The sequence below is a fragment of the Schistocerca americana genome, chromosome 4 (assembly GCF_021461395.2).
Source record: "Schistocerca americana isolate TAMUIC-IGC-003095 chromosome 4, iqSchAmer2.1, whole genome shotgun sequence".
Lineage (NCBI taxonomy): Eukaryota > Metazoa > Arthropoda > Insecta > Orthoptera > Acrididae > Schistocerca > Schistocerca americana.
The window spans coordinates 19,097,229-19,112,446 of record NC_060122.1 but is presented as its reverse complement, the minus strand read 5'-3'; the positions used below and the strand labels follow the sequence as shown (position 1 = coordinate 19,112,446).

General features: G+C 39.7%; 1 protein-coding gene across 8 annotated transcripts in view; it reads right to left on the bottom strand.

The window, feature by feature from the left end:
• LOC124612405 (ribosome-binding protein 1) overlaps positions 1–15,218 on the bottom strand; it is a 351,088-nt gene that overhangs the window by 34,763 nt on the left and 301,107 nt on the right. For all 8 annotated transcript variants that reach the window (XM_047140591.1, XM_047140592.1, XM_047140593.1 and 5 more), the window contains one exon: positions 4,107–4,298. In XM_047140591.1, the coding sequence (XP_046996547.1) occupies positions 4,107–4,298 (192 nt within the window). The remainder of the gene's footprint in view (positions 1–4,106; positions 4,299–15,218) is intronic.

Sequence of the window (15,218 nt, the reverse complement as noted above, 5' to 3'; positions counted from 1 at the left end):
TGAAGCAACCCTCCCTATAATACTCCTTAAAGTTGTTGTAAGGTGAATTGCAGAATATTCATGAAGTGCACATAACAGCACACATCGTTCATATTGAGGAGACAGAAAAGGCACCCAAGTTAACTCATGAAGAGCACTGAAGGAAAAGCCATAGGCTGCACTTAAAGTATCTAGGGGGTGGCAGAACATGGTCAGTTTACTTGTCAACGGTACTCAAATCTTGAGGAAGAAACCTATATGCAAGTTTTCCTGCTTCTAGAAATCATCCCTTCTGCAATATAAAATACTGTGTCCCTTGTTCATAAAGTTCTACAAAGCAGAAGTGTGTGTGTGTGTGTGTGTGTGTGTGTGTGTGTGTGTGTGTGTGTGTGTGTGAACATTAACATACATGAACTACAATTACCTTACTGTCCTTCAAAATAGTCACCTCCCAAAACTTTGCACCGCTGAGCTCTGCATTACATGTCCTGGAAACTTTGTATAAAGTCTTCCTTTACGATGGCATTCAAAAGTTGCGTCACGTTTTGTTGGATGTCAGGAATATAGTAAAATCTATTTCCTTTCAAAGCAAGCTTGAGTCAAGGGAATAGGAAGAAGTCTGGAGGATTGAGATCTGGGGAGTACAGTGGATATTCAAGTTGCACCATCCCCTTTTTAGCCAGAAACTGTTTGACAATATTGGCTGTGTGTGGGCAAGAGTTGTCGTGAACAAAAACCAGGAACCTTGTTGTAGTACTGGGGTCCTATCCTGCGTGTCGCGGGTCAAAATTTCAACATACCGAGCAGCGTTCGACGTCGTTCCCTCAGGTAGAAATTCCTTGTGGATAATGCCTTGGCCTATCAAAAAAGGTTATGAGCATTGTTTTGATGCGTGATTTTTTGGCTCTGACCTTTTTTCGTTGAGGTGATGTCTGAGAACACCATTCCATGCTTTGCCATTTTGTTTCAGGGTCATACTGGAAACACCAGGTTTCATCCTCAGTTCAAGAAATTGGGTGTCGCATCCACTGTTTTGACAGAATGCTGTGAAACCTCTAAATGTGCCTGCTTCTGATCGTCAGTCAAGTGATGTGGCACAAGATGAGAACACGTTTCCCTCTTCCCCGACTCCTGGGTAAGGATTTGTCGCTTGGATTCACAGTTTATCTGCATTTCACCCTCGTTGTTTATGATTAATGTACTCACTTACTCAATGTTTTCATCACTGACAGCGATTGCCAATCATCCACTACAGGGATTGTCAGAAATACTTTCCTGGCCTCCTTGAAAATGGGCAAATCACTCATACACACACTTCATGGACAGTGCTCGATCCCCATAAACACATACCAGCATTGCAAGCTTTTCTTTCAGTGCCTTGCCAAGCTTAAAACAAAATTTTAAATTAATCCTTTGCTCGTTCATGGCCCTGTTCTCAGTTCAGAACTAGCGCACTAAACAAGCACTTCATCCAACAGGTCTAACACAGACCACACATGATGCTAAACTGAACTACGGTGGGGGGGCCGGTTGTCAACACTGGCCACTACGCAGGTGCAGCATTGTGAGTCGCCAGTGTTGCCCGATTGACTGTTCAGACTTCATTTACTAAACTTTATTGTCAAAGGTTGTATTTTCCAAGACAGTATTTTTAATTGTGCCTCCTTGCCACCTAATGCATGCTAAATATGGTGAGTATAATACTGTTCTAATTCATATTGCTATTCTGTTTCAGATTTTTGATTGATTACAAATTCTGTGACAGTCACTAATGACGACTCCGTTTTTTATCCTTCACAACATGTATTTCGCAGATATACAAGTAATCAGAAATGAGCCACAAAAGTATTGAATGATATGCACATAATCCAAAAAATTCACTACAGTTTTTGTAACACTTTAATATCAATTAATTAAGGCAATATTGGAAAAAAAAAAAAAAAAAAAAAAAAAAAAAAAAAAAAAAAAAAAAAAGAAGACATTGTCACTAGTATATCCTACCAAAGTCACAGCCATTTTCGAGACTATTTCTATTTGGCAAAGTGAATGATTACTTATACTAAAGCAAGATGGGACAAGCTCATTAATATGAATATAAATTTGACTGTTTTCAGCATCTGTAACATACTACTAAATTCAGATACACAGGGACAATTGTTATAAATGATCTCAAATGGAATTAACAATGAAATCAGTTCCAAGGTAAAATGATTTATGCTGCAAATGATGCCAAAAGTGTCCATGAAACCATGGACCTAAATATGGCAACACTTCCACAATTATGGATGGCTATACAGGCAGCAAGGCTCAATATATCTGCAGGGGACTTCCAATCGCTTGCTGAGCCCATGCCATGTGGAGTTTCTGCACTATACTGGGCAAAAGGGGGTCTGACATAATGTGATAGTCATCACTGCTTGCTAGCAGCCTCAGATAAGAGAACGGCTTCTGTCTTTCCACTATATATCTCTAGTTTAAGGACTATAAGGCTGTTGTTGTTGTTGTGGTCTTCAGTCCTGAGACTGGTTTGATGCAGCTCCCCATGCTACTCTATCCTGTGCAAGCTTCTTAATCTCCCTGTACCTACTGCAACCTACATCCTTCTGAATCTGCTTAGTGTATTCATCTCTTGGTCTCCCTCTACGATTTTTACCCTCCTCGCTGCCCTCCAATGCTAAATTTGTGATCTCTTGATGCCTCAAAACATGTCCTACCAACCGATCCCTTCTTCTAGTCAAGTTGTGCCACAAACTTCTCTTCTCCCCAATCCTATTCAATACCTCCTCATTAGTTACGTGATCTACCCATCTAATCTTCAGCAGTCTTCTGTAGCACCACATTTAGAAAGCTTCTATTCTCTTCTTGTCCAAACTGGTTATCGTCCATGTTTCACTTCCATACATGGCTACACTCCATACAAATACTTTCAGAAACGACTTCCTGACACTTAAATCTATACTCGATGTTAACAAATTTCTCTTCTTCAGAAACGCTTTCCTTGCCATTGCCAGTCTACATTTTATATCCTCTCTACTTCGACCATCATCAGTTATTTTACTCCCTAAATAGCAAAACTCCTTTACTACTTTAAGTGTCTCATTTCCTAATCTAATTCCCTCAGCATCACCCGATTTAATTTGACTACATTCCATTATCCTCGTTTTGCTTTTGTTGATGTTCATCTTATATCCTCCTTTCAAGACACTGTCCATTCCGTTCAACTGCTCTTCCAAGTCCTTTGCTGTCTCTGACAGAATTACAATGTCATCGGCGAACCTCAAAGTTTTTCCTTCTTCTCCATGAATTTTAATACCTACTCTGAATTTTTCTTTTGTTTCCTTTACTGCTTGCTCAATATACAGATCGAATAACATCGGGGCGAGGCTACAACCCTGTCTCACTCCTTTCCCAACCACTGCTTCCCTTTCATGCCCTGCGACTCGTGTAACTGCCATCTGGTTTCTGTACAAATTGTAAATAGCCTTTCGCTCCCTGTATTTTTTACCCCTGCCACCTTCAGAATTCGAAAGAGAGTATTCCAGTTAACATTGTCAAAAAGCTTTCTCTAAGTCTACAAATGCTAGAAACGTAGGTTTGCCTTTTCTTAATCTTTCTTCTAAGATAAGTCGTAAGGTTAGTATTGCCTCACGTGTTCCAACATCTCTACGGAATCCAAACTGATCTTCCCCGAGGTCCGCTTCTACCAGTTTTTCCATTCGTCTGTAAAGAATTTGCGTTAGTATTTTGCAGCTGTGACTTATTAAACTGATAGTTCGGTTAAACGCTAAACAAGAGAAATGGTACTTCCATGAAGGGCATATTACAATGCAATGAAGAGTAACTTTATGAGCTAGTAAATGGATTTACATACTGACACACACGGGTAATGACAAACATGAGAAGTTTTATGTGAGATGATGTGTGTAGATGCACACTTGTGCACCTTTTCTCTTATTCATGATATCATACTAGCAACAGGCCTGTAAACTCCAACTTAAAAGTATTTAACACGAGAACTAAAAATAAAATTAAAATTACACAACATAAATTACGCAACGTAACCAAGAAAAACAACTTGATCATCAATTGTGATTATCGTTGTCCCTGGAATAAGTTTACAAACTTACTGTATCATCAATTATGTTCTTGTAATGAGACACAAGGGCTGTCAATTGTGAGTTTTGTTTTTCTAATTCTATGAACATCGATGAATCGTTCCTCGATCCAAAATCGGGACCTAGATCTTGCTTTTGTGACTGTAATTTGGAAATAAGATTGTGTGCTTCCTTTTCAAACTTTTCTACCCATTTCTCATGCACCTGTAACAAATAAAATATAGCTGAATCCCAAATAAAAAGAAAAGTGAAGTACACAGCCATTAGAAAAAATAAAAATCTTTTACATGCAAGCACAAACTAATGTAAATTGCTGAATGAGATTAATAATTACAAAGATACCAAATGCTATTTTAAGAAAAGAATGATAAAAAATAAACATGCACATACTGAAACTGCACAAAATTAAAAATAACAATCTGTGTCGCAAAATTAATCCGACATCTGTCTGTAGAAGATATACTTCTTACATATGCAGTAAAAAGGATGAACATTGTGCATCAACTATAAGCATGATATACAAACTCAAAGAAAAGAATTACAGGGACTCAAACATGTATATTGTGAGGATAAACTAAAAATTGTACAAAATGCTGCAAACCATGAGGACTGTTCAAACGAAACAAATGCAAGTCCCAAAATCTTCCTCATCACATAACTGTTTACCTCATTTGTAAAAAGATAATTACTATACAAAGCACTGTCTCAACCATACGTGAAGATCAAACAGTGGTGAGCACAGAGACTCAATGTTTTAAAATTTTTGCATGTGTAAAATGAATGTTTTCATGTACATATTGATCTAGTTCTAGTAACTGACCTTGTAGATTATTTTCTATGCATGAGTAGAACAATGTGTGATTAAGCACTTATTTGTAAGTATTGTTTAAGGAGTATGGCTTTAGCAACATGTCCAACATGTTGGTAATGGCATATCAGTGACAGTCCCCTGAAACACTGAATGGTACAAAGTTCTGAATGATGGAGAAAGTAAAACAGTTTACAACTTAGCAACATCTCTACATTTCTTTCAGATATACTTATTCCTACCCTTTAATCATCTTTTTTCCTAAATATTTCTCAAGTGTGTGTTCGTATAGGATCACATTCCATGTCAACTCACCTAGGCCTCCCTGCTCAGCCATCACGGACTTCAATGAAATTTTATGCGAACATTTGCATATGTCCCTGACGAACAATAGGAAAGTTTAACATTCGTTGAACCAATACCGGCCAAGATGTAGTCAATTGATTGCCTCCAGGTGCAACTTCGTGCAGAGTGAGAGTTAATTTCCAGTGATGGCATTGTTATATCTCAGGCAATATTGTGTTGCTACATGGGTACTCTTTAGATTAATAACAAGAAGAATTTTACAAGCCATATTCAACCAGAAAATTTTAGGTGAAATCACTTGAAAATACCGACACCCAAAAAATTTCAAAGTTTAGCTTCTTATATATCAAGAACTAAAGGTGTGTTGAACGTGAACTTTGGTACGTAGTAACTTAACAATACAAGGTTGTCAAATATAAAGTTTCAGTAAAATGTCACTTTCTTATTCTGAGTAAGTCACGTAGAAAGTCAATGATTTTGTAGAAAGGTAAAAAGAAAATGGACTATGTTCTATGAAACTTCCCCACCTGAGGTTATTAAAAAGACAATTTTAACCACAAAAACATAAAAAAAAGGCATTTCATTATCCAACATAGGCTAACAATGATATTAGTTTGAATCAAAGTTGGGCACAAAAACTGCAGGATGAAAAAAAAGTAAATTTCGTATTCTTATATGTCATAGAATAAACAAATACTAACAAAGAGATAGAGGGGCTGGCCAGTACTTACCTCAGCTCAGTACAGCCGATAGATACACATAAAACAGAACTGAAAATTTACATTCCTAGCTTTCGGAACTTTGTTCCTTCATCAGGGAGGAGAGAGGGGAAAAAAGGGAAGAAGGGAAAGTGGATTCAGTTACTCACAACCCAGGTTATGAAGCAACAGGGAAAGGTAAACAGGGAGGGTAGCAAGGATGGAGGCATGGTTGTCAGAGGGAAGCCAAAGATATTCTACTGTAAGTACTGTGCCAGCTTCAAACCAAAGAGGATGCATACAGAAGTAAAGAGGTATATAGTATAAAGATAAACACAACTATGTAGGATGAAAAGATGCGTGAATGGCTAAAGAGGAAAGGGAAAGAGAAGAAGACTGAAGAGTGAATGGGAGTGAGGTTGTTTAACGTAGGTTCAGTCCAGGGGGATGGCGGGATGAAAGGATGTGTTGGAGTGCAAGTTCCCATCTCCGCAGTTCAGAGGGACTGGTGTTGGGTGGGAGAAGCCAAATGGCATATACGGTGTAGCAGGTTCCTAGGTCCCTAGAATTATGCTGGAGGGCATGCTCCGCTACTGGGTATTGGGCATCTCCTAGGCGGACAGTTCGTCTGTGTCCGTTCATGCGCTCAGCCAGTTTGGTTGTTGTCATGCCGATGTAAAAGGCTGTGCAGTGCAGGCATGTCAGTTGATAAATGACATGTGTAGTTTCGCACGTAGCCCTGCCTTGAATTGTGTATGTTTTACCAGTAGCGGGGCTGGAGTAGGTGGTTGTGGGGGGATGCATGGGGCAGGTTTTGCAGCGGGGTCGGTTACAGGGGTAGGAACCGCTGGGTAGAGAAGGTAGTCTGGGAATATTGTAGGGTTTAACAAGGATGTTACGGAGGTTAGGGGGGCGACGAAAGGCAACTCTGGGTGGTGTGGGGAGAATTTTGTCAAGGGATGATCTCATTTCAGGGGTTGACTTGAGAAAGTCATATCCCTGGCGGAGTAATTTGTTGATGTTTTCGAGGCCAGGATAATATTGGGTGACAAGGGGGATGCTTCTGTGTGGTCTGGGGGTAGGAACATTGTTGTTGGACGGGGAGGAATGTATTGCTTGGAATAAACACATGCTGAACATGAAACTTGATACACAATGGCTCAGTAGCACATGGATGTGGAATACAAAATTTCATTCGTCTACTATTTCCCAGTAGTATACAAATTTGTCAAAAAGATGATTTTGTGGAAAGGTAAAAATATTGTATATTTGACACTCCATTTAAAATTACAATTTTCTATTAAAGCTTCAAAAACTAGTGTCATTCAAAATGCGTTTTAAACACCCCCCCCCCCCCCCCCCCCACACACACAAAAAGTGAGTTCAATTTCTAACAAGGGCTAACAATGCTACATAAATTGAGGCAAAGTAGCTACAAAATTTGCATTGCGGATAAAGTTTAACTTTGGCTGTTTTATATTTCATTGATTAAAGGCATGATAAACATGAAAGTTTGGATGTGACAACTTAGCAACATGAAGTTATCCAATATGACATGTCATTCACACACTGCTTCCTAAATTTGTACTAAATCAGTTCAGTCATGATTGTTGTAAAAATTACAAAATAGACCACATTCAACTGTATTTTAGAAAATCTGTTTTCCATATCTGATTTCAAACTTACCACACTTGGAAAGAGCATGATTTCAAGCATTCAGAAAACTGCTTTTGACTTTCCAATGTGCGCTTAGAATAGCTGACGGCGACAGACAAGTTTGAGGGAACGTACCATGGCAACATGCTATCTTGCAGCAACCTCTTTGTATTCCGTTGCATGTGGTTTTTATTTTTAAACTGACAATACGTTACAATACATTTTTGGTGACTGGTAACACTGTCACTACCAGTTTGAAAACATGAACCATCAACCACATTGCCTCAGGGATCACGCCCGATAGCTACAATACCGGCCGTGGTCGGACTACTTCATCCAGGTCCCCAAGCCTTTAATTTGGTTTCATAATTTAGGTCTCAAGGTCTTGTGGTAGTACCTGTCTGCTTCCAAAGCCATGTGGTAAGCACCCTATCTCCCACTCTCAAATCTATATGAGTATTTCACAATGGCAGCAAGCAAAAATTAGTATCAATTTAAAACTACTCAACATTGCACTTTACATTTCTTGAAACTCTTGACCCACTTTCTTCCGTTCATTTTCAGAAATTGATAATGTTGGCCAGGAACAGAGAAGGTGGAAATGAGGTAGTGTTCTAGTACCCAATAAGTATCCTGTCTTTTGGGCCAATAAAATGAATGAGCCAGGCCTTTGGTATGCATAAATTTTATCAGTGCTTCATTTTGTTCTAATGATATGTTAATAATGTTGTAATGTTGAGAAGTTTTTATTTTAAACAGCGTGCACATGCACGTCCCCCCATGCACCCTTTTAACATGACCATACCATCTTAACCTTTTTTTTTCCTTCAATTTCTTCTCTCATACTTTCTTGTTTAAGGTCCTTTTGAATCTCTACATTCCTTACTCTGTCCATTCTTGTTTTTCCCTTAACTGCTCTGAGAAATTTCATTTCCCCTGCTTGCAGTCTGCTCCAGTCCCTTTCTGTCATTGTCCATGTTTCTCCACCATAGGTGACAATAGGGAAGGAATAATTCTTATACATAAGGGGTTTTGCTTTTTCTGAAACTTCCATATTCCAAATCAGGTGTTTTATTGTTTGGTAGAAATTGCCTCCCTTCTGTAACCTGCTATTAATTTCGTTAGTTATTCTTCGATCCCTAGAAATTTCACTCCCTAAATAAGTGAAACTTTCTACCATTTCGAGGGGTTCTCCATTCAAGGTAATATTTCCATTGATCCCTTTCTCTCTTCCAAATACCATTACTTCACTCTCATCTTTATTTATTTTTAATCCATATGTTTTCATTATTTCCTTCCACGCATCAAGCTGTAACTGTACATCTACCTCTTTATCACCCCATATTACCATATCATCTGCAAAAATAATCTTTTTGTCTTTTTCTTTTACTATATCTTTAACTGCCCTGTTCATTCCCTCCATCACAACATTAAAAAGTGCAGGAGATAGAATACTTCCTTGCTTAAGTCCTTGTCTTATTTCGAAGCATTCAGAGTTCCCCAATGGTGTTCTAATTCTACAATTGTGTCCTCTGTACATTGTCCTTATCACATTAATGTAACCATCTTCTATATCTATCTTCTTCATTTCTTCCCAGAGACTTTCCCTGTTAACTGAGCCATATGCCTTTTCTACAACTATAAAAACCATTATCACCCCTCTGTTATACTCCCAACTTTTTTCTATCAGTTGACGGATAGAAAATATCAGGTCGATAGTGCTTCTTCCTTTCCAAAACGTGTGCTGTTCTTCACTCAGCTCCTTTTCTCTTATTCAATTTAGTAAAATTCTTTCAAAAATCTTGGCTGTATGACTCATAAGGGTTATTCCTCTCTCGTTTTTACAAAGTCTTTTATTGCCTTTCTTGAAGATGGGAACAATGTCTCCTTTTCTCCAATTGTCAGGTATTGTACTATTTCTCCACACACTTGATAGTACTCTATACAGCCACTGCATTCCCACCGGACCTGCTGCTCTTACATGTCCACTGATACTTCATCAGGTCCTGGGGCTTTCCCTCGATGCATCTTCTTCACAGCTTTTTCCATTTCTTCCCGTGTAATTTGTCCTAATTTTGCTTCCCAACTTCTCTCAATTTCTCCATTATTTGTTGTTTCCTCATGTACCTGCTCCTCAGCATTTAACAGTTTCTTAAAATGTTCTTTCCAGAGATCTTTTATATTTCCTGGGTCTTCAATCACGGTACTGTCCACTGTTTCCATCTTTACTGGTACTTCAGAAGCCTTCCTTTTATTTTTCATCATTTTATAGAACATTTTCTTACTGCTCTTCACATCTTCAAGTTTTTTTTTTTTTTTTTTTTGTAAACTCTTCCCATGCTTTTTCTTTGCTGTTTCCACTATTTCTTTGCACTTATTCTTTTCCTCTATATATCTTTTATGGTCTTCGTCATTTTTAGTTTTCCACCACTTTCTCCATGCTCCATTTTTTCTTGTAACTGCTTGGATTGTGGTATCATCCCACCAACTTGTCTGTCTTACTTTTTCCTTTCCAGATGTTCTACCACATACTTTTTGTGCTGCTTTGACTAAAGTGTCTTTGAATAAACTCCTTTCTTTTTCTACATCACAGAAAACTTCTTTTGGAAATTTTTGTGCAATTAATTCTCTGTACTTCTCAGCACATTCACTCTCCTTCAGTTTCCAATCCCGTATCCTCATCACTTTCTTCTGTTTTCTATTTTTCACACACTGATTCAATTTCCATTGTCCCACCAGTAATCTACAGTCTCCATCTGCACTCACACTTGGAATTACCTTCACATTTGTTACTTTCTCTCCCCATTCCCTATCTACTAGAATATAATCAATTACACTCTTGATTCTTCCATCCCAACTGTATCTGGTGATAACATGACATTCCTCTCTTCATAAACCAGCTGTTTGCTATTTTCATTCCATTCCTCTGGCACAAATCCAGGAGTCTCCCCTTCTTCATTTCTGCCTCCATATCCAAAACATCCCAATACTTGCTCAAATCCCTTTCTGTCTTTGCCTACCTGTGCATTAAAATCTCCCATCACTATATTAGTACTCTCTCTATATGGTTTTCTAACACATTTTCAAGTCCCATCTTCTCTTCTTCGCTACATCCCACTTGAGGTGCATAAATCTGGATTACTTTTAGTGTTTCTTTTTGGAATCTCAAGTTTAAGATTATGATCCTGTCTGATATATATCTCACATTTTCAATACAGCTTTGTACGTTCTTATTCACCATCACTGCCACACCATTTCTTCCAGACTTGTTATTCCCACTCCAGTACAGTTTTCCTCCTCCTCTGAAATTCTTCTCACCTTTTCCCTCCACTTTGTTTCGCTTAATCCCAATATATCTAACTTTCTCTCTGTTAGTACCTCTGTCGTTTCTTCCATTTTTCCATTGAAGGTTAATATATTAAGGGTGCCAATATTTAGGTTATTTTTCAGTCCAGTTGTTTTCATCTCCTTGTACCGATGAATATCATCAGGTCTCCCTTCCAGTTGTTTTCATCTTCTTGTACTGATGAATATCATCAGGTCTCCCTTCATTTTTAATTTATATATTAAATATAAATGAAGTGCCTGATTAAAGGGTTACCTTGATAGGGTAAATCAAGTAAATAAAAATTACCTTCATTAAAAATTACATAAGACAGAATTAAACTACCTCCTTTAGTATCAAAAACTAACGTGCATCATACACCTTAATGTAAAAAGGTAAGCTAAACAAGCTAAGCAGTGGGGTCAAATCCCGAGTGGTTCGTTCCGAGGCTCGTCTGCGCTTTGAAAGCAATATATGAAGACTTTTCTACTGGCTTGCTAGGCCTAACGCAAGAAAGGATTTTCCGTTGGGATTGTCTCCCTTAGCCTTTGGAGTTTCTCCTCCACCACAAGGCAGTGGTTCCCTTCTCATTTAATCCCCAGAAAGGAGGGTTGCCCCATCTGCCAGCTACGCCGTTCCGAAGTCTTCCTTCTCTGCCGTCGCTGCCATTAAGGTCTTCACCCGTAACCCTGGGCACGGGTTCCGTGTTATACCCCACGGGATTGGGTCCCTGCCTAACTCAGCCATCCTAGCACTCCGGCCTACTGAAGTGTAGGATGTCCACCCCTGCGACATGGACGCGCCAAACAGGAATTACCCCAGTTGAGGAATAGGGAAGGGGACCCTACCTCCCTGGAGCCGGGTTATGATTGTGTACGGTGCCACAATCACACTGATATATTAGCAAAACACTTCTCTAGGCCATTCTCAAGTAGTCAAGTGACAAATGTAAACGAACAGCACAAATACGATATTGCAGTACCTGTGCCATTCAGAAGTATGATGCGACAATTCTTTCATTGTCACCATTCCATTATACAGCTTACTGTCATCCGTATTTGTAACTGCGAATACTTTCCGATATTTTGGAACGATTACAATCATCACAGTGCTGTTCCTTTGAACACGCACGCACATTCGAAGGAATGTCGCACCGTACTTCTGAACGACACAGGCACTGCGATATCATATTTATCTGCTGACACTGGGCTGGTGGAAATTAAAATGTCTCCCCTGTAGAGGAATATAAATATTGGACATACGACTGCAGGCTGTACACAAACAATTAAACAACATACAGAAGTTAGGGTCCTGCTGCGCGTCATACTCAGATAGCCTAACACTACGGTTATCGCTCGCAATAAGTGGGAAATCTGGGCTCGAGTCCTGGACTGGCACAAATTTTTACTGTCATCATTCCATTATACAGCTGATAGTTGTCCATATTTGCAACTGTGAATACATTTTGTGTATTAAACTGCACCAATGTTATTACTGCATAAGCGCATCCCTATCATACAATGAACATGCAAACAGCTACACAAAGTGGAGCAGCACATGTGAAAAATTAAAGGCAACTATCAGCTGTAACCAATGGTCATCAGTATAAATGTGTACTGCACCTGAACATACTGTGTCTCGGTGGCAAAGTGCCAGATTACAAATACAGAGGTCACAGGTGCCATCTCCAGTCGGGTATAGGTATTAATGTGTCACTTATTATTTCTTTCAGACCTTTGCCAATATCAATGTACAAAATGCTGAGCTGAATCGTGGTTTGGATTGCACGTCACATTGTAGGCCTCCTATGACTGGCTAGGTAAGTCATTTCAAAGGTCAGAGGGCGGCAACAGCATACCGACTCTACCAGTACCCTGCCTAGTAAAACACAGTGGTGCTCGAACTGACCTTTGAGTTGATAACAGCTTTATTACTTTTTTCCTTATCCAAAGATACGCATGACACGAATTATGGTAAAATAAGTTAAAACTGTTTACCAATATACAAAGTCTGTTTTTACTAAAACTGAAGGAATGTAGAGAACACACAATCTATACAGATACGTTGTTTTATATTTTCAAGCTGTACTTTATTGATCCCATGCCCCTGGCAGAGCTGCCAAAGCCACAACACCTTACATTAAACTGATATGCTATTCACAATTTTAAACAGGGCTGACAGCAGCAACAGAAAATAAATTTTCAATGTGTAAAGTATACAGCCAACTGGTTGCATAGGTTTAATATAAAAACCTTGATCAGATTTCAATGCCACTTGCGGTATTTTTGTCAGAAGGAAGCCACACAAATTATATGATGTTAAGATCGTAAACTTAAGTGATGATCTAAGGAGCTCAAGTCAAACAGTAGAAAATATGGAATTAAGTCCTCCACGGGAACAGTATTATTTGACTTTTTTCTGAAGATGATACTCTTAGTGGTATTGGAACCTGGTCAAGGTCTTTATATTGGACTTATGCACCCAGTTGGTTGTATACTTTGCCTCAAAATTCACTGCCTCGCCAAAAAAGTGAAGCACTCAAAAGGCACGGTTAGATATCAATGTAACAGTGTACATGTACAAACTATAAGGGAGGGGGAAATGATTTATAATTACAATTTACTGCGACACGTGGAATAGTCACCATGGTGCATTACTGTTGTTACCAGGTGTCTAAGGGTACAGGAGAAGTGGGAACAGCGTCAGATGTCAAGTGATCACTGTGAAGACCTGGCAATCCATGTGCTAGAGTGAGAAGCTGATATCAGTGCCTGGCAGAGTTTGAAAGAGGGCTGGCTCATTGTGGGTCTCCATTTGGCCATCTGGTCAAATCATGCAATATCCAGATTTATGAGGCATTCGGATGTGACAGTGGTACGATGTTTGACTGCATGGGAACACAAGGGCAGTATACTTGTCGTCCAGATTTCTGTCGACAAGGATCATTGTATTGTGCATTGAGTGTATTGTTACCACTTCTCATCTGCATCTGTCATTTGAGAACAAATAATTTACTCCCTGCAACATTCTGTGTCATCCTACACCAATGGTCAGAGACTTAGGCAGCCATGCTAGGGAATTACCAAAAAATGGTTCAAATGGCTCTAAGCACTATGGGACTTAACATCTGAGGTCATCAGTCCCTTGACTTAGAACTACTTAAACCTAACAAACCTAAGGACATCACACATATCCATGCCCGAGGCAGGATTCGAACCTGCGACCGTAGCAGCAGCATGGTTCTGGACTGAAATGCCTAGAACCACTTGGCCACAGCAGCTGGATAGGGAATTACCAGCCCACACATAGCTTACTGTCAGCACCACTGCACAATTGACTGCATATGGAGTGATACTGTGGCTGGGAAGCATAAGCAGCTGAAGAGTGGCACTGCACTGTGGTCAGCAACTAATTGTGATTCTGTACTAGCCCGGATGAGCATTGTTGGCCAGCATGGTGGCGACCTGGGTTAGTTGGTTGGATGCTTGAAGGGACCAAATTACTAGGTCAACAGCTCCTTTTTACTTGAACAGACAAGTAGGTCTATATGACTGTAGATCAGAGATAGCATACCACACAAAACACAGAAAGAAAACCCCAATGTCCGCAAAGATGAGGTACAGGACAAAAAGAAGAAAGTGAGACAGAGGAAGAAAAGCAAGAAAGGTGCCCATCTAGGGACCAGCCAGAAGCCCCCGCCACATACCAGAGGCACTCTATTCCGAGATTACCTTGGAAAGACTAGCAACACAGATTGGGCATGCAAGAGATAGGAGGTAGGGGGGTAGAAGGTTGGTTGGTGGGTTGGTTGGTTTGTTTGTTTGGGGTATAAAGGGACCAAACTACAGGGTCATCAGTCCCTTTTACCTCATGCAAAGCAAGCTCAAGAAGAGCAAGCGGCCCTCCCTTAAAGAGGGTGGTAAAAGTGTGCATCACAAATAAAACATAAAACTAAGTCAGCCACTGGGGCATCGTCTCCTAACATAAGTGGTAGCGAGTCAGGGAGATTAAGAGTCCGCCACATGGTAGCTAGGTTGGGTCAGTCTAGCAACATGTGGACAACTACCAAATGGGAGCCACAACAATGTGGCATGGGTCCTCTTGACTGAGGAGATGACCACGAGTCAGCCAAGTATGGCTGATGGAGCCCACAGGGGACAGTAGAATCCTTGCGAGAAACCTGCATGGAGGGTTTCCACGGATTAATAGTCTCTTTTATCACTCATAGTTTGTTTGGTGAAGCCAGAGTGAGTCATTCCATATTCCAGGCACCTAAAACTTGACAGTGTAATACTGATCAGAAGTATGTTTCCTGAATACTGATCACAAGA